Source organism: Camellia sinensis, chromosome 7, assembly GCF_055761805.1.
Source record: "Camellia sinensis isolate YWXY chromosome 7, ASM5576180v1, whole genome shotgun sequence".
In the NCBI taxonomy this organism is placed as follows: domain Eukaryota; kingdom Viridiplantae; phylum Streptophyta; class Magnoliopsida; order Ericales; family Theaceae; genus Camellia; species Camellia sinensis.
The window spans coordinates 18,301,993-18,329,878 of NC_138967.1; the positions used below are offsets into that span (position 1 = coordinate 18,301,993).

Genomic DNA, 27,886 nt, shown 5'->3' on the forward strand with positions numbered 1-27,886 from the left:
AACAAAAAAACACAAAAATTAAGAAAGTAAAATTTTCTGAAAAGTATTTTTAAAAAATGATAACGAAGCATGGTCATTGATTTTCTTTAGACATTTATCTAAAATGGCACTTCATTTAATTGGAACAACAATATAGATAGTAGGAATGTTCATGGATCGACTTGGCTCGGTTTGATACGAACTAACCTAATCATGATTAGCTCTAAGTTTTTGGACGTAGAACCAAAAAAATTATTCACTAGAACCAATCCAACCCAACCCAATACAGCCCAGATTGATTCGAGTTGAAATCACGATTCCATAATATTAAAAATAAGGGAATCAATCAATAATAAATAATTAAAATAAACAAATTTTTAATATTTAAACATAACACAGACAAAGAGCAAAATATTATCTAATGCAAGCCAATACAAATCAAATCTAATTCAAACTTAAACATAATCAATACAAATTAAATCTATTAATACAATCAATACAAATTAAATCAACTACGAAAAATTATTAGGTGCAATTAAATTCATTGTAATAGACCAATTAGGTAAATATATGTCAATATAAATAAAATTTTAATATATATAAATAGGTTTAGTTCTCGGTTAGTTCGATTTATGCAATCAAAAAGCTAACAACATCAAAAAGTCAAAGATTTTATTTTCTCTCTACTTTTTTGCACATCTTTTCATAAAAAAATCAAAAAGTCATCCTAAACATATTAATTTTTTTTCATCATATTTTAGCAAAAAAATTAAAAAATTACTAAAAAAATATGTTCCCAAACGAGACCTCAATCAAGAGTTAACCCAATCCTATTGATTTGATGATTTGAAGACCTATCAATGCACTAAAAAAATCAAATCAACTCCAAACTAACTCAAAAAGATCAATTTGATTCGATTCTTCGATTCACCTAATTTGAACACATAAGAGGCAATCAAAATTGAAGGCATGCTTATCAACTTCAAAACTTTTAAGTCAAAGCTCTCAAAGCCCAATTAACAATCCAACAATTGTTGCTTAAAATTTACACAGGCCACTCCTGGTTTATGGTGGGCTGGCCTCAAAGTCAATTGGATTGGGCTGCAAGGCTTCATTAGGGCCTGTTCGCTGCAAGTTTATCTAAAAGGAAAAATGTTTAGGATTAATTATTGCCCTGTTGTAAGGACTGATGCACCATTTAGTCCCATAAGTGTTTGTATAGATTAAAAAGTCTCACAATTATTAATGATTTTTTTTTGTAACAATTTTTTAAATCTATTGCTAAAAAACTAGCAATTAGTGACACTTTTAAAAAAAAAAAAACAAATAGAACGTTGTAGTAACAATTAAAAGTGAACAAGATTTTTTTATATGTAGATAGGTATATGTCATGTGGTACTTTCTACTATTATGATTGGTTTTGATAATAGGATTTACTATATTTATATTGAGTGTTTGAGGAACAATAAATGATATATGCATTTGTGATTAATAGAATATAATATCACATGATACCTTGCTGACATATAAAAATTTCTTCAAAATGACCTATCTTTTTAATAGGACTTTTTAGTCAGTTTCTCAAATGTTTATTAGGTTTGTTTAGCCTATACTGACCCAAATAGCACATCACACTGCTCCAGCCCATGCCCATTCAACAATAATGACCCATCAAATTTCATGGGCCTAGCCTTTACTACAATACCCATAACCTTTCTCATCTTGGAAGTTTTAGAATATACCCACCACAGAGCAGAACTTTGGGCCGTGTTTGGCGTACAAAAATAGATTTTTATTGTATACTTTGAGACCCGAAGTCGGCGTCGGAGTACACGGCACATCTCCGAAATGGGTTCCGCAATGGCACAAACTTCCGATTTTTCGATCCACCGCTTGTTTCCCTTGTAATACGTTGTTTGTCTGAAAAACCTGTTTCTTTGGACGATCATTTTGAGGTATTTTTTTCGAAAGCAACAATCAAACAATGGCCTCTCTGTTTCTTCGCCGGAGACTCTCACCATCTCGTTCTATCCTCAGCGGTACTACTTTCAAAACCCTCATTTTATCTTCCGTGTTTTTCTCTGTAAGTGTAGAGTGTTTGGTTGCCGAGAAAATAAGAGGGAATGGAAAGAAAATGAAGGAAAAGGTATCTAGGTTTGATTGTGTCAATTTTGTTGTTTATTTGTTTCATATTTAAATGGCTGGGCTGTGGTCGTATCTCATATTGATTTGGGTGTGGTTTTCATTTGGCAATTTTATGATCATTATTGCAGTTTTACTCTCATGAGTGTTGTGGGTTATGGGTATAGATAAAAGGGAAATTTTATTTGCATACCACGTAAAATCTTAGTAAACACCATTTATGCCGTTGGGATTAAACTTCAAACAAAATTCAAATGTTCCGATATAAAATTTCGAACAAAAAGCTGTTAGCTTGGATATAAACTATCGATCTGAATGTATATGGGAACAAATTTGTTTTTCCCGGGAAGATTATGTCCGAACATTTTGACTTTTTTTCAGAAGTTTATATCCAATAACACAAATGGTGGGTCCGGAATTTTTTTGTGGTGTGCTAATAGAATTAACCATATATTAATAATTGAAGTTACTGTATTATTGTACTTATTTAGACTAATCTTATGCCTGATGCACCTGGAGAATATTTCCAGGTCCAGCTTAGAACAAGTGATTATTTTGTGTTGAAAGTGGAAATTTTGAATTTTGTTGTAGTTGTTATTGTTGTGGTGATATGGTGAATCTAAAATTAAAAGAATGCAATTTGAGACAAGGAGAGGTGGTGTTGAGATATGGGCCCTATGAAGCATGGATAAAATAAAAGGAACCAGGAAAAAAGTGCTTTTGGGTTATTTGGCCGGAGGTACAGTATGATTAGTCAACAATATTTCATGGATTATGAGAGATTTTATGTATTGCTGCAAAGATTGACAGCTTGGCCCATCATTTGTTAAATCACATCATTATGATGATTTGGTCGCGGACAATTCTTTCCCATGCAAGAGTTGCACTAAAATGTATGAGCTAGCCATCATTTGATTAGTTGGTTTCTTCATTGTGTTTTTTACACTTCAAGGAGACTGTATATAGGTTTAAAAGAATTAAAGACTTGTCTCACTGGTCGGCTTGTTTGTAATCAATACATAGTTACATACAAGTAAATAGCTATGACAGGCATTGGAGTTAAATGTCAATGTTAATGGGAAAAACAGCTGAATGTGGTATATACTATCATGAGAAATTATTTCCTCCACTTTTTGAATTTGTTGCAGAATGATGTTCTGTGCTTGTAGCCTTGTACTATAAAGTGGCATGCGCATCATGCACAGTGTTCTTAGGCAATGTTAACAAAAAGAAGTTGGATTGCTTAGTGACTGTGCAATTAAGACATTTATAATTTTTCTTTTTGGCTCTAAGATAATCAAAGTTAATGCAATAAGGTTTAATGACATGAATACCCCTCAACTATCACTGAGTATTACTTCTTGCACTTTCAAAACCATACATATGGACCTTACCAGCTATAAAATTGCGTCATTTTCACCCTCTCTAGAAGGGGGCATTGTTTTTTTTTACTATTCATACATATATAGTTGAGGCCTTGAGGGGTCTAATATATGGTTTTAAAGTTGAGAGGAGTAAAGTGATCTTCAGTGATAGTTGAAGGGGTGTTTGTGTTAACCCATAATTATTTTATAGTTTTATGGATTTAAAGTTTCTGGGTGTTTTTTTATTAGTATAAAAACATGTACTTGATTTATTGTAATATTAGCATCTCTCACATTTTGTTTTCTCCTTTTTATTTATTTTTTTTCCATTTTTATTTTCTTGGCAGATTATAGGGAGTCTGATCGGCTTCCATGGGGATTGAAATTTGGAACCTTAAGGCACTTCAGCAGTTCTGGAGTTGCTACACAAGTTGACTTTACAGACCTTACGTAAGCATATCCAGAATAATGAGTTCTATGAGTTCCTTTCTAGAGTTACATGATGTAATGCCTTTTTTTCAAATATTCTTTGAAGTTTGTTTGCAATCATTTGCTTATTTACTTCTTGGGCTAGTTTTCCACTTGCAAGCATAGCTTTGTTCCTTATTCCTGCATTGCTATTGAAATATGATAATTTTTTAATTAATTACTTTCTTTTATTTAAAAAAAAAAAAAAATGAAAATCCCTAGTTGGAGTGCTTTTCTGCTTCTTTATTATTTTGTTAGTATTGCTTCTTGGCATTAAAGTCTGATCTGTATATTGCTTCATCTTCCCTGATTTGTTTATATAAACTGTGATGCTGAACTGAAAATTTTCTTGTCAATATTAGTCAGCCTCATACATGGTACCCATGCGCTCGAAGAAAGAGCCGGAATGTTGTTCTACATGTTGGTCCTACAAATAGTGGGAAAACACATCATGCTCTCAAGCAACTGGAGTCAAGTTCTTCTGGTGCATCTTAATTGCTAACTTTTACTTTTTTATTTAGGTTTTAAATTATCACAAGATACAAATTAATTGGTTAAAATTGGATTTTTTTTATCATGGCTACAGGTGTTTATTGTGGGCCGTTAAGACTGTTGGCGTGGGAGGTGGCAAAAAGGTTGAATAAGGCAAAAGTTCCTTGTGATCTAATTACAGGACAAGAAAGAGAGGAAGTTGATGGTGCACAACACAAGGCTGTGACTGTTGAGATGGCTGATGTGACCTCTGACTATGATTGTGCTGTTATTGATGAAATGCAGGTAAGCCAATGCTTTATCAAGAGCATTTTGTTACGATGAATTGTTAGCTTTTATTAGAGTTGAGTTTTTAAGCTTCAATGCTAATGGAGATGCAAAATTAGAGGACTAGAAATAGAAATATATATTGTTAGAATTTCCCATCTTTACCTACACATTCCACTTCACCTACCTCCACTTCACCACACACTCCACTACCTTCACCTACTCCACTACACATTCCACTTCACCTACCTCCACTTCACCACACACTCCACTTCACCTAACCCACTATCACCTCCACTACACCTACTACCACATTTTCTTCTATATATAGATTGTATAGGAATTGTAAAGACAACAATCTTGTAATATCAACAATCAATCAATAATACATAATTTTTTTTTACATGGTATCAGAGCAAGGTTAAGAAATTAGTATTTTTCGCTTCACCGGCGGGCGGCAACCTCGCCTTGGCCGCCCGCCGGACCTCAACCTTGTATACTGTGGGCATTTTCTCTTTTCAGGAGGTGGTTTAAATTCCAGAGGAGGTCGGGGCTCAAAAAAAAAAAAAAAAAAAAAAAAAAAGATTGTTTGTTAAACCAGTGGGCTGACTTTGGAGCTTCCATGGCTGCTTCTTCCGTCGCCGGATCGGCTGTTATCGCCTTCAAATCCGCCGAACGACATACACATATATCCACAACAATCACCCAAATTTCAATTCATTTCAAGCTTCGCGCTGATCATCTTCTCTCCTTCCCGAAGACCCCGATGGTGCACCAGACAACGACGCAAGCAGAGATGCCGAGCAAGCACCTCGAGCCGGGGCCGTGTTCGGCTTCCCTCCATGGCGTCGACACCTCCTTCGCGGCCTTCTACGCCATCGAAGTCACCTCATCTCTCGCGCCACAGCCCGTGGACAGATCGGATACCTCGCCCCTCCGCCACTCTGGTTGTTGTTGTGGCCATCAGCACAACCACCACCATCGCTGCCGCCGAGAAAGAAATCTTCGAACAACCCATCACTCTGCTTCTCTCTCTCTCCTCTGTTTCTCTCTCACTCACTATTTAGAAATAAAAGGATCCAAAATCTGGTGGATGACGCATGGCCGCTTGACCAGAGCGTGATTAAAACAAGGATGCAAGATATAACACAGAGAGCGGTCGAAAGAGAGAACAAAGGAGAAGGATCTGAGGAGTAAACTTGGCTACATCATCTCACCCACTCAAACATTTTTAATATTTTACTCCCCCCACTCTCTCTCTCTCTCACAGTGTCGGCTCCATTTATTTTTTTTTTCTTTTATTTCTTTAATCCCACTACACCCCAATACCGAGAAGCTCTCTCTCTCACAGTGTCGGCTACATTTATTTTAAACCCACTCGACCAACCCATGTGCATTCCACCACCTGTCACCACCGCCCACTCCATGATCTCATTTTCTTATTCTTGTTATTATTAAAAAAAAAAAAAAAAAAAAAAAAAAACAGAGGCAGAAGACGAACTGCAAACTCATTTTATTCATATCGGGCCTCACCCCGATCATCATTTTACACACACACAAAAAAAAAAAAAAAAAAAAAAAAAAAAAAAAAAAAAAACAACCACACCCACAGTGGGATTTTTCTTTTCCCTTCTCTATTCTACTGCAGGTCTCTTCTTCTTACTTTTATCTTGGGTGTCCCGTGCCAGTCCGGTCTCCGTGTTTCCTTGTCCACCGAGCACGTTCACTCCCCCATACTCCTCCACTGCAGCATATGGAGGACCTCCAAATCGGAACATCACGGTGGCCTTCCGCTTCAGCTCCTTGTTTTCTGTCCTTAGCACGCTTATCTCTGCTCGCGCATCCTTATACATGCGTTGGAGCAGCGCCAGCTGGGCGTTTAAATGCTGCACCTCATTTGTCCTACTCTGCAGCCGGTTCGACAAATTTGTGACCGCCGTCATGGTTTCCACGCATGACTTCAGAGTATACTGATTAGCCTCAATATCAGTTTGCATCGCCATTTTTTGCTCCACCGACCGCATCGGAAAGTTCAGTGGAGCAAAACCAGAGGTGTTTGGTTGCGGTTCACTGGCCACCGCACCAGTTATTTCTCTTGTGGGCTCGTTCAGTTCTGGAAAGAGCGTGAGCAGGTTCTGGGTAGCTGGACGGGAAGAAGAGGCCATGTTTTTGAGTTGCTAAGTGTTTCAGAGAAGGGTTGGTTTCCGGGTGTTTCAAGATTTGCAGAGACAAGCTCTCCGAGCGTTCAGAGGTTTCAGACTCGTATGCACAGCCTTCGCCTCAACCTTGTTTTAAATAGCCAGGGCCAGCCACGCGCATCGCGCGCCTCTTGCCGCCCGACAAATTGGCACGCCTTTTCATGGCACATCTTTTGATAAAGTGGGCACGCCTTTTGATGGCACGCCTTTTGAAAAATTGAGCGCACCTTTTGAGGATGCGATTTTTTATGGGTCCGACAAGACTCTATAAACTGTCCCGACATTTGATACCGGTTAGCTCCTTTATGGGTCCGACAAGACTCTGTAAACTGTCCCGACATAGATTCCGGTTAGTTTCTACAAGGGTCCGACAAGACTCTGTAAACTGTCCCGACATAGATACCGGTTAGTTTCTACAAGGGTCCGACAAGACTCTGTAAACTGTCCCGACATAGATACCGGTTAGTTTCTACAAGGGTCCGACAAGACTCTGTAAACTGTCCCGACATTGATTCCGGTTAGTTTCTACAAGGGTCCAACATGACCCCATAAACTGTCTTCTACAACGGTCCGACATGACCCCATAAACTGTCTTCTACATCGGTCTGACACCACCTTACAGTGTCCTCTACATGGTTATGACACCCCCATTCAGTGTCCTCTACAACGTTATGACACCACCATCCAGTGTCTTCACCAATGGTCTGACACGACCATACAGCGTCTCTTATCCTCGTTTATTTTTATGTATTTTCTTGTTTTGTTCCTCTCTTCAAACTCAAGTTGGTTAGTTTCTATCCTCCTTGAGTTTGCGGGGGGCTGTTAGAATTTCCCATCTTTACCTACACATTCCACTTCACCTACCTCCACTTCACCACACACTCCACTACCTTCACCTACTCCACTACACATTCCACTTCACCTACCTCCACTTCACCACACACTCCACTTCACCTAACCCACTATCACCTCCACTACACCTACTACCACATTTTCTTCTATATATAGATTGTATAGGAATTGTAAAGACAACAATCTTGTAATATCAACAATCAATCAATAATACATAATTTTTTTTACATATATGCATTGCATATATCACTGTTACTGCTAGGTTCTGAATTGATTTCATTTCATTTGTAGTACAAATCACCATTTCTGACTACTCTTAGCTCTGCCAGTTGAATTTGACTTCTACTGTTGCTTCACCTTCGAGTCATTTGTGACTCCTATTCACTTTAAAACTATGAGCTCAGCACTATCATTATTTCCAAACTACCGCATGCAGGCCAACTTTGGCATGGGTATTAATTTGAAGCTTCTTTTTTTTTCTAATCAATTTTTGAAGTGGGTTAACTCTTAGGACAATTTGTTAACTAGGATGAAGGAGCCAATCATTCCAGATACAACTATAAATCTATGCAAATATATTACATGTGAAGTTTCATTTCGATAAAGATGGGAAAATGTTTATTGCATTAACCACACAGAAAGGATGTGTATTGCCTAACATTAATTAATCATGCTGAACAGTGGTGAAGTCGAATCTCTGACCTCCTAGTGAGGCACACAAATTCTGGCCACTGGGCTAGCCCCAGTGGTTAAAGAAGGTAAGTTTCCTTTGTTCCTAAATAGCAAAAAGGTATAAGGAAATGGTTTTGAGCTTGGCTAAAGACTCAGGGTGTGAACAAGACCTTCATCTTTATCAGTGGATGCCTAAGTATTGCCCGGTATATGGTTGATTTTTTCCTTGAATATGCGAGGTGATGGAAATATGCACTCGCTTCATAAAATCATCACTTTTCACTCCACATTTGAACAGCCCATAATACTCAAATTTTTTATATCCTCCACTCTCATTTATGAATTCATTCCCTGACTCAAATCTATCAAAAGGAGAAACTTAAACCTTTGTAAGTTTTCATTTATTCTTGTTATGTAAATTCTATCTATGGTGCCTCTTAGGTTTTTGTAGTTTCTTCTAAAGAAGTTTAAATTTGAACTAGCTAGGAGGGATGTAGGAAGGTCCAGGAAAGATGATCTTGGTAGAATAGATTCATGTGTTTTTCTTCATTATAACATCATTTGGAAAATTCTTGACATTATTAAATTTTTTTTGAGATCTTTCTTTTGTTTTGCTTTTTGAGAAACTAGCTCTACCAAACTATACTTCCATCATTGTCGTGGTTATTATTTTGATGCAATAATCCTTTTTCTTTCTTTCCTGCAGATGTTAGGTTGTAGGACAAGGGGTTTCTCATTTACCCGTGCTATATTAGGAATTTCTGCTAATGAGCTTCACCTTTGTGGGGATGCAGCTGCTGTTCCTCTGATTCAAGAAATACTTAAAGTGACTGGTGATAATGTCAAGGTAATTAAATTGCTCTGAATACATATGTACATGTGTGTAATGTCTTACAGGTAGCTTGTTCAGTTTGTAGTTTCATTAGATAAGCCTTTTTTTAGTTAGATGGATTACAACATATTCTAGTAACCGATATAATGTTAAATTTGCATCGTGTATGACCTCGTGAAAAAGAGTGTCTATTTGGTTTAAGACTTTGTTATGTGTGAGAGTCTGAGAAGAGTAGAGCTTGTGAAAGTTTATTTCCACTTTCTTTTACGGGCCAAGGTAATCCGGCTAATTATGGGTACTAGTGGTGGTTGTGGCATCGAATTACTTCCCTTCAATCATGTTAAAGTCATGCTTCTTTTTTTGGGAACATGTGAGTGCCTATAGTAACAGTAAGTTAAGAGCAATTTCCCCCCTTTTGTGTTTTTCCTTTTCCTATTGAAAATGTAAAAGCCTGAATTGCATGTGAGGAAAGGAGAAATAGAACCGTACTAGTTTACTGCAATAAAAATGGAGAGGTATCTTTTTTTTTAAGAAGTGCTTTTATTTGTGCCTGGGCAAAACATTGCTCTTCAACGGACCGGGTTCACTTTGCAGCAGCTCTGAGGCACTTTTTTCTATGTATAACTGGTGGCATTTTCTTGTTCTCTTTTTCTTTAACTTTATGAGAGGGGTTTGGGGGCTGGAACTCTTTTTCTTTTATTTTGTTTAACAGGGGTTTGTGGGCCGGAACACCTTTTCTTTTATTTATTTATTTTTGTTGGGTGTTTGAAAGGTTATATTTTCAATAAATGAATTTAAGCAATGCTTTGAAGGGTGTTTGTAGACCACCTTAACTTTGTGCTGTCAGTTTTATTTTAATTCTATGGTTTTCATATTATGCTTTTGTTTCCATTCCTTCTAATGTAACTTTTCATATTTTATGCTTTGATTTAGGTTCACCACTATGACAGGCTTTTACCTCTAGTTCCATTGAAGGTTCCTCTTGGATCTTTCTCTAATATAGAGACTGGGGACTGTATTGTAACCTTTTCACGTCGTATGATATACAGATTAAAGGTCAGGAATTATGTCAAGTATTTTTCCTTTTGTCTTGTCATTCTTTTCTCTTCCACATTGCACAAATATGATCACTTATCAGTCCCTAATTTTGTATCACCTTACCTGACTATTTGTTATGTTCAATGTGTGTGTATATGCTGAGTTTATTAAGATGCTGCAACAGTTTCTGTTATGTATATACAGAAATTTGTGGTGGGAAATTTCTGCATACAAATGGCAAGGAATTTATTAATGGAAAGTTTGCTGCCATTTGGATTTGATTTGATTTTGGCATTGCAATGAAACATGTTTGAAATCCTAGAACACTTTAGCTAGATGACCCAGTAATTTTTGGGATAACAATCTGGCTGAACTGACATGAGCTGCATGACATGTTTGACCCAGTTCGGCGGGAATGGCCAAACTGGATTGAACCTTAGATGTTGAAGTATTTGGTGACTTAAGATCTGTCTAAAGGAGCCTCAAATATTTTTGTTTTTATTTTTATTTTTGGTAGAACCAAGAATTGCCTAAGAGTGAACATTTTCATTATTTAGGATCGATTATCAAAACAGCGGGAGAGATTGATGCAGATGTGGCCCATAGGATTAAGGCAGGTTGGTGTAAGTGGAGAAGTGCGTCTGGAGTATTGTGCGATAAACGAATACCCACTAGACTAAAAGGTAAGTTTTATAGAACGGCTATTAGACCAGCTATGTTGTATGGGACGGAGTGTTGGGCAACCAAGAAATAACATGTAGATAAGATGAGTGTGGCTGAGATGAGGATGCTAAGGTGGATGTGTGGTAAGACTAGACAAGACAGGATTAGGAATGAGTGTATTCGGGAATGGGTAGGAGTAGCACCAATAGAAGATAAGTTGAGAGAGAATCGTTTGAGATGGTTTGGTCATATTCAACAGAGACCAACAGAGGCAGTAGTGAAGAGATGCGATGCCGTAACGGTAGATGGAAGTGTTAGGGAATGGGATAGGCCTAGATTAACGTTGACTAGCGTTTTAAATAGAGATATGAATCTACTTAATTTGACTAATGAAATGGCTTTTGATAGGGTCGCGTGGAAAAGAAGGATTCATGTAGCCAACCCCATTTGATGGGACTTAAGGCTTGGTTTGGTTTGGTTTGGTTTTTGGTAGAAATAAAGGTCCCTTCACCTATGTGAGATTATATGCTCTATCTTTGCCATCAACTTCCTTGAACAATGACTGAAATTTGCATCATAGAGACTGGAAACTCTGTAGTTTTCTGGCATACTGTGCACTTTGATGCAATTTTGCTTAAATTTCATGGATTATTTTAATGGTGCTTTGCATATTCTTTCATGTTGTCAGAAACAAATTGAAAATGGAGGAAAGCATCTTTGTTCTGTTGTTTATGGTTCACTGCCACCTGAAACTCGAACGAGACAGGTACCTTTTGAATTTATGTGTGCTCTTTTTGCACAGCAGTTCTCCTAAATCATATTCTTTGAAAAAAATTCAGTTTGCAACATCTTTTCATGATATGTAAATAATAATAATTTTTACTTAGGTTACTTGTTCTTTTCAGGTCTATCTTTCGTATTAACTATTTCTATCGATTATATTTGCCCTCTCTCTCTTTCTCAGAGAAAATTCTGTTTGGAAAATCCGAAGTATATTTTGGGGTTTGATTTGGCTCCTCGGCCATTGATTTGTATTTATTACATTTGATAAGCACGGTTTAGTTGAGTTGATATGTTATCTAGGATTGCAGGCAACAATGTTCAACGATGCAAGCAGTGAGTTTGATGTTCTGGTAGCAAGTGATGCCATTGGGATGGGTCTCAATCTTAACATTTCTAGAATCATATTTTCAACATTGATGAAATTTGATGGTATGGAACATCGGCAGCTCACTATCCCGGAGATCAAACAGATTGCAGGTATGTCACCATCCATGTGGCTAACTTTCTTAAACAGCTTCAGTTCCAATTACAATGAACATCAACTTCATGATTTTAGTGACTTTATAGAGGAAACTATCAAATTGTACTGTGTTTGCACCGAAAATACTTGTAGCCTAAGAAGAAGAGACACTTCTAAGAAGATGGTGTGTTGTGTTGGACACCAACAGTACACAACACTTGTTGGATACTTCCCAACACCTATTGGACATACATCTAAACATGTACTATTTTTTTTAAAAAAAATTCTAGACTCATATACATTTCAGTAATTTGGAGAACATGTGTCTATTGCTTAGACACATGAAATACAATACAATTCTAAATAAAATAACTTGAAATCCAATGAAAAAAAGAAGAAGAAGAAGAAGAAGAAGTGAATTTATACCTATTCTCCGCCATTAAAGTTTAAAAATTATTAATTTTCAATTAAATATTCATACATATGATACATAATAATAATTGCTTATCCTTATATGTCACATATATTTGTACAATTAGCTTGTATTACCCTTGTTTTATAATTATCAGAATAAGAAATACATTGCAATATTTAGAGATCTGAACAGAGGAATTATAGATGCTTCATCATACTTCAAAGCAAATCTGGCTTGCTCATAGCCCTCTATTTCTTCAAGCATGAATTGCATGATCATGCATTAGGCCTTCCATATGTCAAGTATGAGTTTATTTGTTGATAAATTGTATGTTTTGGCCATAAAGCAATGACTTGAAAGACATTTTGTTTGTCATTCACCTCATAGTTTCTCATTAGTTAATTCATCGTTTATTGAATGTGACAAATTCTGAGTTCCTCAATATGGGGATCGGACTTGGTGAGAGGCCCATAGGCATTTTTTAAGCTTCCAAAGTGGATATGCTTTATCTAACAAAGCAATAGCCAGCATAGTAGAACCATTATATAAGGGAAGAGAGTTTGTAACTGTACCTTGAGATACAAGTCTTTTTTGTTTTCATAATCAGGAGGTGATTAGTAACATACCTGCCTTTTTGGTTCACTTGTTAAAACATGCTCAAAATAGGTGTTTCACACATGTTTCGCATTCTTGTTGCAATTGATGATTTAATTAAAAAAATTCTCTCATAAGAGTTTTACCTCTTATTGAAGCTTTAAATGGTTCATTGGCTTTGTTTCCAGGGAGAGCAGGCAGGTATGGATCCAAATTTCCATTTGGTGAAGTGACTTGTCTGGATAGAGAAGATCTACCTTTAGTTCATTCGGCATTGGATTCCCCATCTCCCATTATAAAGGTGATTAAGTTAATCCTTAAGCTGTTAAAAAGAATGGCCTGATTATATTTGGTTATTGTTAATCTTGGTATGATTAATTCACTTTTAAACTTTAAAACCAATTCACTGCTACCACTTATAAGTTCTAGATACTAAAATGTGCTTCTTGCAGCATACTTTTTTGTTGCTTCAATTGTTTTCTAAAACAAGGTGCATCTTATAATGCAGCGTGCTGGATTGTTTCCCAACTTTGACCTATTGTACATGTTTTCCCGTTTACATCCAGATAAAAGCCTCCACCAGATATTGGTAGGTTAACATTAGTCTCTCTGTGGTTTAAATGTCTTTATATCTTTCTGTATGTCTTGGGTTGTCTATTTATCACTCTAGCACTTAATGGACGTTTTGGCATGTACCAGGAATTGTTTTAGGCATGCACTTTATTTGGGGCCATTATTTTAAAAACAGTTACAAGCACGATGGGTTACCAATAGAAAGGATAGTTTTGATCTTAGTTTGAGGTGGGTGCCACAAGGACAACAAAGAAGGTTGTGGCAGTGTGAAAAGAGATACAACAGCTGATGATATGAATCATCTAATTGTGATTCTAGATAGAACTTAATGGTAAAAAAAAGGTGCAAGTGGATATTTGGGTTTGAGACTTGAGGCTTTATTAAGTTGGGTTGAGTTATGGTTCTTGTTAAAATCCACCTACTCTCCACCTACTTCACCCACTTAAACCTACTCCACTAAACCTAACCCACTACACCACTACCACCTCCACTTCACCTACTCCTTACCTACTACACACTCACCCTCTTCTATATATAGGAATCATGAATCATTGTAATAGATATCAATATAAATCAATCAATAATACAATTCTCTATTTCTCTTTATACATTAAATTTCTACATGGTATCAGAGCAAGGTTAAGCACTTAGTATTTTTCGTTTCACCGGCGGGCGGCAACCTCGCCTTGGCCGCCCGCCGGACCTCAACCTATTCCGCTTATTTTCTACACATACCTTCCCATCACTGCCTAAATCCTCTCTCTTGAGGCCAATGTGAATTCCTCTTCTTCATAATCTGCACTAACTGTGGCATCTTTTCCTGGGGCAAACTCTGCAACCCAACACTCAATCTATGCTTCTCCTCCATGCTCATTTGCCTCTTGTTAGGATCCTTCGCCTTCGGCTTTGGTTTGGGCTTCGCCACAGCCTTGAGCTTCACTGCAGCTTTCAGCTTCACGGCAGCCTTCGGTTTCACAGTAGCTTTTGGCTTCGCAACTGGCTTGGCCTTTGCCGCTGGCTTGGGCTTCACAGCGGCTTTAGCTTTTGGCGTAGCAGCTTTTGTCTTAGCCGGAGCCTTCTTTTCCTTTTTCGCTTTTACAGCCTTCGGCTTTGCAGCAGCCTTCGGCTTTGCTTCCCTCTGGTGGCTCCCCAGGTTCCACCTGAGCTGCATGATTCATTTATAGCTGCAATTGATAAGGGAAGTATTAGAACAATGCCCAATAGAAGTATGCCAGCTGCTCCTTACCCTACTCCTGGAGCACTATTAATAGGTGATGCTTTCAACATGCGTCATCCTTTAACTGGTGGAGGAATGACTGGAGCCCTGTATAAGGTGTTTTGTGCATCTCCTGATCAAGCAAGGAAGGAAATGCGTGAAGCATGTTTTGATTATTTGAGCCTTGGAGGTGTGTGTTCAACAGGACCAGTGGCTTTACTCTCTGGTCTAAATCCTAGCCCATTGAGCTTGATACTCCATTTCTTTGCTATAGCCATATATGGTGTTGGCCGTCTCTTGCTACCATTTCCTTCCCCTAAGCGCCTGTGGATAGCAGCTAGATTATTTTTGGGTGCATCGGCTATCATTTTTCCCCTCTTTCTCTCACATGGGCTTGTCCCCTCTCTCTCCTCCGTTTGATTTCAAAATCCATTATTTTTATTTATTTTCTCCACACCACTTTCCTTATTTTCCCCATCTTTCATTTTGATTTTAAATATATTTTTATTATTTCTTTCTTTATTTTTCTTTCACATTATTTTTTAATCTTTTTCAAATTCCATTCATACCATATAGCTTTGCACACCAAACCATCTTTTATTCATCTCAGGGATCAACCCCGATCACAATTTTAACAAAAAAAAAAAAAAAAAAAACAACCACAACCACAACAACACAAACCACAACACCACAAGATTTGTTTTCTTTTCTGCAGACGGCCACCCACCGACCTCATTTTTTCGCCTATTCCGCCGGTCTTTTCTTCTTGCCTCCGTCCTGGGCGGCCCTTGACGGTGTTGCCTCCGTGTTTCCCACTCCACTGGGCACGATCACTCCACCCTGCTCCTCCACTACAGCATATGGCGGACCTCCAAATCGGAACATAACGGTGGCCTTCCGCTTCAGCTCCTTATTTTCCGCCTTTAGCACACTTATCTCTGCTCACGCATCCTTATACATGCGTTGGAGCAGAGCCAGTTGGGCGTTTAACTGCTGCACCTCATTTGTCCTACTCTGCAGCCGGTGCGACAAGTTTGTGACAGCAGTCATAGTTTCAACACAGGACTTCAATGTATACTGATTAGCTTCAATATCCGTTTGCACTGCCATTTTTTGCTCCACCGACCGCATCGGAAAGTTCAACGGAGCAAAACCAGAGGTGTTTGGTTGAGGTTCACAGGCCACCGCACCAGTTATCTCTCTTGTTGACTCGTTGAGGTCGGGAAAGAGAGTGAGCAGACCACGGGAAGAAGAGGCTATGTTTTGGGTAGCTGAACGGGAAGAAGAAGCCATGTTTTTGGGTTGCTGAGTGTTTCAGAGAAGGGTTGGTTACAGAATGTTACAGAGAACGAAGAGGTTTCAACTGGTTTGTTATGCTTCCAAGCCTCAGACTTCGCTTTGGTTTATAAAGACAGAGACGACGAGGCCGACACGCGCTCTGTCAATCACGTGCATCGCCGCGTGTCAGGCGCCCCTTTTGATGGCTGGACGCTTTCTGTCGGGCACGTCTTTTGATGAAGTGGGCGCGCCTTTTGATGGCACGCCTTTTGATGGATTGGGCACGCCTTTTGATGGCACGCCTTTTGAAAGATTGGGCACACCTTTTGAGGGTGCGACTTTTTAAGGGTCCGACAAGACTCTGTAAACTGTCCCGACATTGATTCCGGTTAGCTCCTTCATGGGTCCGACAAGACTCTGTAAACTGTCCCGACATTGATTCCGGTTAGTTTCTACAAGGGTCCAGCAAGACTCCGTAAACTGTCACCACAACTGTCACAACATTGTCTGCTACAACGGTCCGACATGACCCCATAAACTGTCTTCTACATCGGTCTGACACCGCCATCCAGTGTCCTCTACACCGTTATGACACCACCATACAGTGTCCTCTACATGGTTATGACACCCTCATACAGTGTCCTCTACAACGTTATGACACCACCATCCAGTGTCTTCACCAATGGTCTGACACGACCATACAGTGTCTCTTATCCTCTTTTATTTTTATGTATTTTCTTGTTTTGTTACTCTCTCCAAACTCAAGTTGGTTAGTTCCTATCCCCCTTGAGTTTGCGAGGGGCTGTTAAAATCCACCTACTCTCCACCTACTTCACCCACTTAAACCTACTCCACTAAACCTAACCCACTACACCACTACCACCTCCACTTCACCTACTCCTTACCTACTACACACTCACCCTCTTCTATATATAGGAATCATGAATCATTGTAATAGATATCAATATAAATCAATCAATAATACAATTCTCTATTTCTCTTTATACATTAAATTTCTACAGTTCTGTTTATGTATGTGTCTGGGCATGTCTGCACATGTATGAGTTGATCCTCATGGGTGATTCCAAAGAGTATCGTTGTTAGCTTTTGATGGTGGTCAGCATGTGTCTGTGCTTCTTAATTTTACACATATGGTCTCTTTGAGATTGTGTTTTCTATATCAATAGATACCATTTCTATTTTCGTAATATCGAGAAAAAAATAATTGATTTAAGTATGAGAAACTTGCACAAAAAGAAGTTTGAAATGTCAACTGTCAAATATTTAAGTGATTCTTTATCATTCCAAAATTTGGAATTTTGTTGAATTTCAACTCTCATGCTTTACTTTGATACCATTACTGAACTATTTTTATAAGTTACTAAGAGGGGAGGCAGAGTGCAATTGGTCCTTTACATGAACACCGAAATCTGCTGCGACCCAACTTTCCTTTATACTATTATTTGCTGGCATCTAGTGGCCCTAGCCATGAACTTCCTAGAAGAACATATGCAATTGAGGTGATCGCGATAGGCCAATGACTAATATCACTTTCTTGGCCTTCACCAGCTGGACTGCGCTGGATAGGACGAAGTAGGCAAACGAAGTCCATCTTTTTTTATTTTTGTTGGCACCCTTCCACTTGAAGATCATGATTCATATCCATACTCTTCACATTGGTGGAACACGAAAATTTGGCCCATTAGGAGCACATATTTTACTGCTATAGAACTATTACTGTGCAACTGATCCCTCAGTTCAAACTGCACTACATACCATAATTGGAGCATCTTAGATTATTAGAACTTGAAGGAACTACTATAAATTGTGATTATTTCATTTGCTTTCAGTTTTATCCTTTTCTATTGTCCTATAATATCAGAGTCCTGTTATTATTATTCCCTCTTATTTGTTCCCAGGAGCATTTTGCGGAGAATGCCAAATTATCTGCAAACTATTTTATTGCTAATTGTGAAGATATGTTGGTATGTTTTATATTTTTTTCTTTCTTTGCTTCTTCATGAAGTTTTCTTTGTTTAACTAATGAGACAGTTTATCGTTTTAATGCTTTCTTTCTTCTTGTCACCTTTGTTTGCATTACATATTTTTATTGACAGAAAGTTGCTGCTATAATCGATGAGTTGCCCCTCGGGTTGCATGATAAGTTCCTTTTCTGCATTAGGTAACATCTTTATTTCTCATTTGGGAGTTTCCAACTTTATATTAACTTGGCATTGTTTTCATACTTCCTTTGAAGATCTTCCAGAGCACTTTTAGATTTTAGTGTGTTATTTTTTTTTATTCACCCAAAAATATTCACCCAAAAAAAGTGTGTTATTTTTTGTCTCAGTTTTTTTTTTTTTTTGGTGGCAGTCTTGTGTTTTGTATTCTCCTCTTTCATAGGGGTTCTGACTTTTGCTCATAGGGGGCCGTCTCTATGTTGTTCCACCAAACCCCCCCCCCCCCCCCCCCAAAAAAAAAAAAAAAAAAAAAAACACCTTTGGGATCCCTTCCCTTTTTTTCCCCTCCACATATCCCCTTCATAAATCCAAGATCCAACCACGACATAAGGAGAAAGAAAGTTAGGGGATTCCATGTTAGATATCGGTGTTGCTTTATCAATTTGCGATCCTCTTATAAGCATAGATTGGAGAATTCAGGTAATTATATGCTAAATCTTGGGGATTCTTGTGCATATAGTTGTCTTGTTTTGAGCTTGAATATTTAGTTGATTTTTCTTCCCGAATACTGTGTTATAGCTCATTTAGCACAAGGCATGCCAATAAGATCCATTCTTTATCATACTAAATGAAATAAAGAATGGCTCAGTGGGACGCTACATTACATATATGAATTAAATTAATATATTATTATAGTTTTTATTTATGCTTATTGTTGCATTTTTATTAATAAGCTTATTATAAGGTGATGTTATCATTATTGTTGTTCATAAGCCAATACCCCTCCGCACTACTACTGATTGGTGTGGTTTGTTGTATCTTTCTGAAATTTTTGGTACTTGGCAGCATGGGGTAAGTTATGATATGCAGAAGTTGCTGTCAAAATTGAGTGCAAAATGATTATCTAATATATATATATTAACAACAGAAAATATGTAATGCACCAAATTTGCTGGATTTTCATTGATGACTTGCAAGTTGGTTTAGTTTTATATTAGTTTCCCTAAGTTTTCAGACATTAATTCATTATTATTTGTCATTTGTAGTCCGGTTGATGTGAATGATGAGATTTCGTTTCAGGGTCTCACCCAGGTAAAATTTATTTCTGGTTCTTGTATGTTTCTAGATGCTTGTTTTGGGTGATGTAATTAGAACAACGAACATGCTGTGGTGGTCAGTTCGCACAAAATTACGCAAAAAATGGCATCGTCCGGCTTCGAGAAATATTTACACCAGGGACACTTCAGGTTCCAAAAACACCAACAGCCCTGCAGGAACTTGAATCCATACACAAGGTAAGTTTTTTTTTTTTTTTCGAGGGTTTGAGAAGCTCAATATGTTGCCTGTTATGCTTCTCTTTTCAATGAGCAATGAGGTTACTTTTCTGAATTTCAATTATTAAGTTTCTACTTCTCATTGATAGAACTTATAGCAAGTTTTATTCAGCTAATAGTAAAAAAACACTTGGGGTGCATTTGAATGTCCACTTGAATTTTAATAATGGCCGATTTTCACTTTTAATGGCATTTAAAGTATTTTTTTCAACTAAAATAAAATGCACTTTTTAAAGAAATATAGCATTTATTCCGTATTTTCTGATGTGTGTTCTCTTTCTTTGTTATCATCTTTTTCTTCTTGTCCTCCTTTCTCTCATAATAGATTCCTTAAAATATAGAAATTTGTAATACCGCATGTAAGATGATTGCAACTTTGGCTACTGGATTTATTCAAGATGATAGATTCTACCTTGAAATGCCAATGAGTAGATTCAGTTTCTGTGGGAGATGAGAAATGTTGTTAGGGTTCAGATTTCAGAGATGTTAAGGGTTAGCATCATTTTAATTTTAGTTAGTTGACAGTGATGACTATTGAAGTGGGCACAGAGACATTGATAAAAATCTTTAAAATTTCTTACAAATCCTTGCCTCAACTGTGAAGATTATTGTATTTTCTATTAGTTATTTAGGGTAGTTTAGTCTATTAGATTATTAGGGTTTATTTCATTTAGGTTATATATATTGTACTCAATGATTATTCAATAATATATACAAAATAGATGTTCTAGAAGGATTCGTAGGTCGTATGTGGGAGGAGACCAGTTGCGATGCCTAGAACAGATGCTTCAGAATGATTCGCAAGTCGTATGGGAGAAGAGAACACCTGCGAAGGACGTATGCAAAGGGAGAATGCTACATCTACGTGCTAAGTCTGCTGTTGTGACCTAGCTCTGATACCATGATAACAAAGAACATCTACCATGACTTATTGTATATATTATCTATTTTGTATATACCATCCTCTCAGCCGACATCTTCGGGATCTCGCTCATCTGTCGCCTTTTCTGCACCAGTTTTTGAGAATGGTCTATCTTCCAATATGCAGTCTATGTTTGAGCAGTTCAAGTCTTTCATGGTGGCCAATCCAACTCTTTCATCCCAGAACTTTAATGGTGGTGGAAAATTGAGTGCAAATCATGGAGTGAAAATGGGAATATATTTTGTAAAAATCAGATTTTCGTGTCATCAAATAAACCCATGTAAACCGACTGTAATCATCCACAAAAGATACATAATATTGCGAACCTCCCTTAGTAACTATAGGAGGAATTGGTTCACATTGATCCATTTCCTTCTGATGTTTCTTCTGATGAGTTTGTCTCTGATCTTGAGATCTCTACCTTGCCTCCTTCTAGTACCTCTAATATCTCGGCAGCTCCTCCCTCTCCAGCTCCCACTTCCCCTGCTCCTCTTCTTGTTTATCAGCGTCGCAAAGCACTTCCGCGTTCGCCTGTCTCTAGCTCTACTGTCCCTCCAGCTGTTTCTTTGGATCCCGCTCCTCCTGCACGTCGTTTTTCCACGCGTGATCGTCGTGCTCCGAACTGGTATGGTTTTGGTAATACATGTTTTTCCCTTTCATATCAGTCTTTTCTTTCTTGTCTTCATACTTATTTTGAGCCTAGGTCCTACAAGGAAGCTTGTCATGATCCCAATTGGATTGCTGCCATGAATGACGAGTTAACTGCTTTAGCTAATACTCAGACTTGGGATTTGGTTCCATTACCTACTGGCAAGAATATTGTAGGCTCTAAATGGGTCTATAAGGTCAAAACCCTTTCTGATGGTTCTTTGGAACGATACAAGGCTCGTTTGGTTGCCCAGGGCTTTTCTCAGGAGTATGGGATTGATTACGATGAGACTTTTGCCCCCGTTGCCAAGATGACTACTGTTCGCACTCTTATCTCTGTTGCTGCTGCCCATCACTGGCCTTTGTTTCAACTTGATGTCAAAAATGCCTTTCTGAATGGGCATCTTGCAGAGGAAGTATATATGCGCCCTCCACCGGGTCTCTCACACCCTCCTGGTATGGTTTGTCGTCTTCGCCGTGCTCTCTATGGTCTTAAGCAGTCTCCTCGTGCTTGGTATGAGCGATTTCACTTTGTTGCCCTTCAGCTTGGGTTTTGCCCTAGTCATCATGATTGTGCTCTATTTGTTCGGCGTACTTCTGTTGGCCTTGTTCTTCTTCTCTTATATGTGGATGATATGATCATCACAGGCTCTGATTGTAATACTATTGAGGAGGTTAAGCATCAGTTGTTTCAGGAGTTCGAGATGAAAGATTTGGGGTCTCTTCGATATTTTCTTGGTATTGAGGTTGCTACTTCTCCTACTGGGTATCTTCTTTCTCAGACTAAATATGCTCGTGATATTCTTTCTCGTGCCAATCTCACTGATGATAAGTTTGTCGACACTCCTCTTGAGTTGCATGCTAAGTTTTCTGCTTCTGATGGCGTTCCTCTTGAGGATCCCACTTTGTATCGTGAGTTGGTTGGGTGCCTTGTTTATCTCACCGTTACTCGTCCGGATATCTCCTATGCTGTGCACATTCTCAGTCAGTTTGTTTCTGCTCCTCGCTCCACCCACTGGGCTGCCTTACTCCGTACTCTGCGCTACCTTCAGGGCACTTTGTTGCAATGTCTGCTGTTATCCGCCTCTTCGGACTTGACTCTCCGTGCCTATGCTGACGCTGATTGGGCCGGTGACATCTCTGATCGCAAATCCACTTCTGGTCTTTGTGTTTTCCTTGGTGATTCTCTCATATCTTGGAAAAGTAAGAAACAGTCTGTTGTAGCTCGTTCCACTGCTGAGGCTGAGTATCGCGCCATGGCTCATGCTACTTCCGAGATAGTCTGGCTTCGCTGGCTTCTCTCTGATATGGGCATCTCTCTTTCTGATCCGACTCCGTTATATTGTGATAATCAGAGTGCTGTTCAGATTGCTCATAATTCAGTCTTCCATGAGCGGACCAAGCATGTTGAAATTGATTGTCACTTTGTCCGACAGCATCTTCAGGCTGGCACTATTTCTCTTCCTTTTGTTCCGTCCTCTCTTCAGTTGGCCGATTTTTTTACAAAGACTCATACTGTTTGTTAAAACCTACCATCACCTACCACCACCTACTACACCTACCACCACCTACTACCACCTACTACACACCTACCACTACCACCTACTCCACTACATCTCCTATATAAGGAGCCCCTCACCATTTGTAATTTATAACATACAATCTATCAATAATACAATCATTTCTCTTTATACATTAAATTTCTACATGGTATCAGAGTAGGTTTAGAACCTAGTATTTTTCGCTTCACCGGCGGGCGGCAACCTCACCTTAGCCGTCCGCCGGACCTCAACCTAGTCCGCTAGAATTTTCTACACATACCTTCACTCTTCTTCACATACCTTCACTTTACGATCTGCAGGTCTTTTTCGAGATTTAGGTGCTTTGATGCTTGAGCTTGGCCGCACAACCATGACACTGCGAATGGGTCAGGCACCGGCTGATGCTGTTGTTAATGCTGGTCCTGCTGTGCATATATCCCCATTTGGTCCCAATCCTATTATGGTTCAGCCTCTTCCTTTTCAACCTGGGACAAGTTTTGGGGCACTTACTGCTGGAACTGTTCAACTTGGCTCTGGTTTGACTGGAGGATCTCCTGGTTCTGGTTTCCTTCCAAGAAATATTGACATCAGGATACGCACAGGTTCATTGATGCCGTCAGCCACTGTTGATCAAAGGGAACCAGCTAGTGCGCAGCAGTCTTCGGCGCTGTTGATTTTCGCGCAATTGGCGCAGTACATAGGGGAAACCCTAATTCCTCATTTGGATACTCTGCACACTGTGTTTATTCAGTGTTTGCTCTCTACTGAAGCTGATGCAGAAAGAGAGGCAAAAGGTGGGTTACGTGTGGAGAGAGAGAGAGAGACAGGGGCACACCCAATTCACTTTTCTTTTTTAATCACACCCATCCACCGCCCAAATTTTATTTTTTATTATAAAACTTAATTGGTGCTCTCGATTCGCCCTGTTCCCCACTCCATCCTTTATTATTTTTATTCATTATTATATATTCATCATCACCATGCTTATCATTTCATCACCATCTCCATATTTTTTTTTTATTATTCGATTCCCTTACTTTTCACACAAAAAAAAAAAAAAAAAAAAAAAAAACATCATCATCTCTCCTCCGTTTGATTTCCAACTCCATTATTTTTATTTATTTTCTCCAAACCACTTTCCTTATTTCCCCCATCTTTCATTTTTGATTTCAAATATATTTTTATTATTTTTTCTTTATTTTTCTTTCACATTATTTTTAATCTTTTTCCAATTCATTTCATACCATATAGCTTTGCACACCAAACCATATTTTATTTATCTCAGGGATCCACCCCGATCACAATTTTACACAAAAAAAAAAAAAAAAAAAAACAACAACAACAACAACACCAACACCAACAGCTTTGTTTTCTTTTCTGCAGTTGGCCACCCATCGACCTCACTTCTTCGCCTATTCCGCCGGTCTTTTCTTCTTGCCTCCGTCCTGGGCGGCCCTTGACGGTGTTGCCTCCGTGTTTCCCACTCCACTGGGCACGATCACTCCACCCTGCTCCTCCACTGCAACATATGGCGGACCTCCAAATCGAAACATCACGGTGGCTTTCCGCTTCAGCTCCTTGTTTTCTGCCTTTAGCACACTTATCTCTGCTCGCGCATCCTTATACATGCGTTGGAGCAGAGCCAGTTGGGCGTTTAACTGTTGCACCTCATTTGTCCTACTTTGCAGCCGGTGCGACAAGTTTGTGACCGCAGTCATGGTTTCCACACATGACTTCAATGTATACTGATTGGCTTCAATATCTGTTTGTACTGCCATTTTTTGCTCCACCGACCGCATCGGAAAGTTCAACGGAGCAAAACCAGAGGTGTTTGGTTGAGGTTCACGGGCCGCCACACCAGTTGTCTCTCTTGTTGACTCGTTGAGGTCGGGAAAGAGAGTGAGTAGACCACGGGACGAAGAGGCCATATTCTGGGTAGCTGAACGGGAAGACGAGGCCATGTTATGGGTTGCTGAGTGTTTCAAAGAAGGGTTGGTTACAGAATGACAACAGAGTGTTCCAGAATCTCTTTCTCAGAAACGGAAGAGTTTTTTCAAAGAATTTTTCGGCTGTTTCAGACTGGTTTGCACAGCCTCCGCCTCAACCTTGGTTAAATAGCCGAGGCAGACACGCGCATCGCGCGCCACTTGACGCCAGACGACAAAACGGGCGCGCAAGCCAATGTGGTGACGTGCCTCGCCATCATGTCCGGCACATCTTTTATGACTTGGGCTCGCCTTTTGATGGCACGCCTTTTTATGAATTGGGCACGCCTTTTGATGGCACGCCTTTTGAAAGATTGGGCACACCTTTTGAGGGTACGACTTTTTAAGGGTCCGACAAGACTCTGTAAACTGTCCCGACATTGATTCCGGTTAGCTCCTTCATGGGTCCGACAAGACTCTGTAAACTGTCCCGACATTGATTCCGGTTAGCTCCTTTATGGGTCCGACAAGACTCTGTAAACTGTCCCGACATTGATTCCGGTTAGTTTCTACAAGGGTCCGACAAGACTCTGTAAACTGTCCCGACATTGATTCCGGTTAGTTTCTACAAGGGTCCAGCAAGACTCTGTAAACTGTCCCGACATTGATTCCGGTTAATTTCTACAAGGGTCCAGCAAGACTCTGTAAACTGTCCCGACATTGATTCCGGTTGGCTCCTTCATGGGTCCGACAAGACTCTGTAAACTGTCCCGACATTGATTTCGGTTAATTTCTACAAGGGTCCAGCAAGACTCTGTAAACTGTCACAACAACTGTCACAACATTGTCTGCTACAACGGTCCGACATGACCCCATAAACTGTCTTCTACATCGGTCTGACACCGCCATCCAGTGTCCTCTACACCGTTATGACACCACCATACAGTGTCCTCTACAACGTTATGACACCCCCATACAGTGTCCTCTACAACGTTATGACACCACCATCCAGTGTCTTCACCAATGGTCTGACACGACCATACAGTGTCTCCTATCCTCTTTTATTTTTATGTATTTTCTTGTTTTGTTACTCTCTCCAAACTCAAGTTGGTTAGTTCCTATCCCCCTTGAGTTTGCGGGGGGCTGTTAAAACCTACCATCACCTACCACCACCTACTACACCTACCACCACCTACTACCACCTACTACACACCTACCACTACCACCTACTCCACTACATCTCCTATATAAGGAGCCCCTCACCATTTGTAATTTATAACATACAATCTATCAATAATACAATCATTTCTCTTTATACATTAAATTTCTACACTGTTGCTCGTTTTCGTTTTCTTCTTAGCAAACTTTCGATGCTTTCTGCGCTCGCATCCTCAGTTTGAGGGGGGGTGTGAAGATTATTGTATTTTCTATTAGTTATTTAGGATAGTTTAGTCTATTAGATTATTAGGGTTTATTTCATTTAGGTTATATATATTGTACTCAATGATTATTCAATAATATATACAAAATAGATGTTCTTTGTTATCATCAACATGGTGTGTTTATTGAATCAGAAAAATCAAATGAAAGGGTTCCTAGAGAGATGATAATGTTATTGATGTAATTGAAGACATGCACAATAGAACTGTGACTAGGGTGAGAATTATAGGGGGGAGAAATAAGAGTCAATTTCAATAGATTTAAGCCCTTCCCTCCCTTTCTTCATTAATTATAAATGAACTTACTAGTTACATTGCATTTAAGAGGATATTCCCTAGTGTATGTTACTTACCGACATTATAGTTTTATTTGCCAAAACGAAAGTAGTAAACTTTAAATTCAAATTGTGGAAAGATATTTTAGAATACAGAGGGTTTATGTTAAATAGGACTACAACAGAATATATGAAGTGTAACTTTAGCCAAACTAATCTTGATGGACAAGAGATACCTTTGGATCAATTGTGTCTTGATTTGTGCTTGAAGATAACTTTAGGAAGAATTCATCGAGTTGACCACACTGTTATTTAGGGTTGGTTTGGGATGTCCTAAAAAAGTGCACTTTTTGACTTATTGGTGGGTTTGGGTTGGGGTTTGGGTTGGGTTTGATGTGATGTGTTAGAGAGGTGATGTGATTTAAATAAGATGATGTGACTTAAATAAGATAGTGACTTTTTAACTTTTTAGCTTATTTAGTACATGCCAAACTAGCCCTTAGTTGGTGTCTCTCTTTTTTCTTGCACGTGGCTCATAACTGCTTTGTCAAAATTTTAGTTTCATTGAAAATGGTTCCAGTCCATTGTAGAGTTTTCATGTTCGTCTACTTTTCAAGATTTGCTTCTAAATCTTTTGTTCTATTTTGGTATTGTGCTGAAGGTTTTAGATCTGTATGTTTGGTTGAGTTTTCGATTGGAAGATTCATTCCCGGACCGTGAGCTGGCATCTTCGCAGAAAGCACTCTGCAGCATGTGAGTAAAGTTAGTCCTCCTGGGTGGTATGTTCAATTCCATTTGGCTCGATACCTATCGCACAATTTCTTTCTTTGTTTGTCAGGTTGATTGAGGAATTTCTGGAAAGATTCGGGTGGCAGAAGCCAAACGCAAGAATATTAGCACGTCGTACAAGCTTAAGCTCAATATTTGCCCCAGATGTCCGGCAACATGTGAAATTTCTCAAAAATATCTAAGAAATGTTTATTCCACTGTTTGCGCTCCATTTGCTGCAGCTGCTCTTGCATTTGGGAGTACTGCTCTTGAGTCATTTATTTCGTCTCTTCTTGTATATTTTTCAATTATTTACTTCAGCAATCATTATTTTTATGAGTAAACTACCAATAGGTCCTGAGCATTGGACTTAATTCTTATAAAGTGTTGTTAAAAATAAGTCTTAATAAAATTGTCGTTAAAAATATTTCTTTGTGAGAATTTTTTGCATGTTGTTAAAAATTGGCTATTAGCAATTTTTTGTCATGATTTTTATAAATTGTTACCAAAATTTACAATTAATGATTTTTTTTATGACGAATTTTTTAAACTATTATTAAAAGTTGAA

At 38.7% G+C, this 27,886-nt stretch overlaps 1 protein-coding gene across 2 annotated transcripts; it reads left to right on the plus strand.

The window, feature by feature from the left end:
* The first annotated feature begins 1,641 nt into the window (after window positions 1-1,641).
* On the plus strand, window positions 1,642-27,745 carry LOC114272670 (DExH-box ATP-dependent RNA helicase DExH16, mitochondrial). 2 transcript variants are annotated; one of them, XM_028214383.2, is made up of 16 exons: window positions 1,642-2,018; window positions 3,833-3,935; window positions 4,316-4,437; window positions 4,540-4,730; window positions 9,141-9,281; window positions 10,200-10,322; window positions 11,656-11,733; window positions 12,059-12,227; window positions 13,408-13,520; window positions 13,728-13,808; window positions 18,206-18,271; window positions 18,404-18,468; window positions 19,513-19,558; window positions 19,645-19,761; window positions 27,212-27,303; window positions 27,389-27,745. In XM_028214383.2, the coding sequence occupies exons 1-16, from the start codon at window positions 1,964-1,966 to the stop codon at window positions 27,519-27,521; spliced, it is 1,695 nt and encodes a 564-aa protein (XP_028070184.1). In that variant the 5' UTR covers window positions 1,642-1,963; the 3' UTR covers window positions 27,522-27,745. The 2 variants fall into 2 exon arrangements, with proteins under 2 accessions (XP_028070184.1, XP_028070185.1); XM_028214384.2 differs by lacking the exon at window positions 1,642-2,018 and adding an exon at window positions 2,736-2,860.
* Window positions 27,746-27,886: the final 141 nt, after the last annotated feature.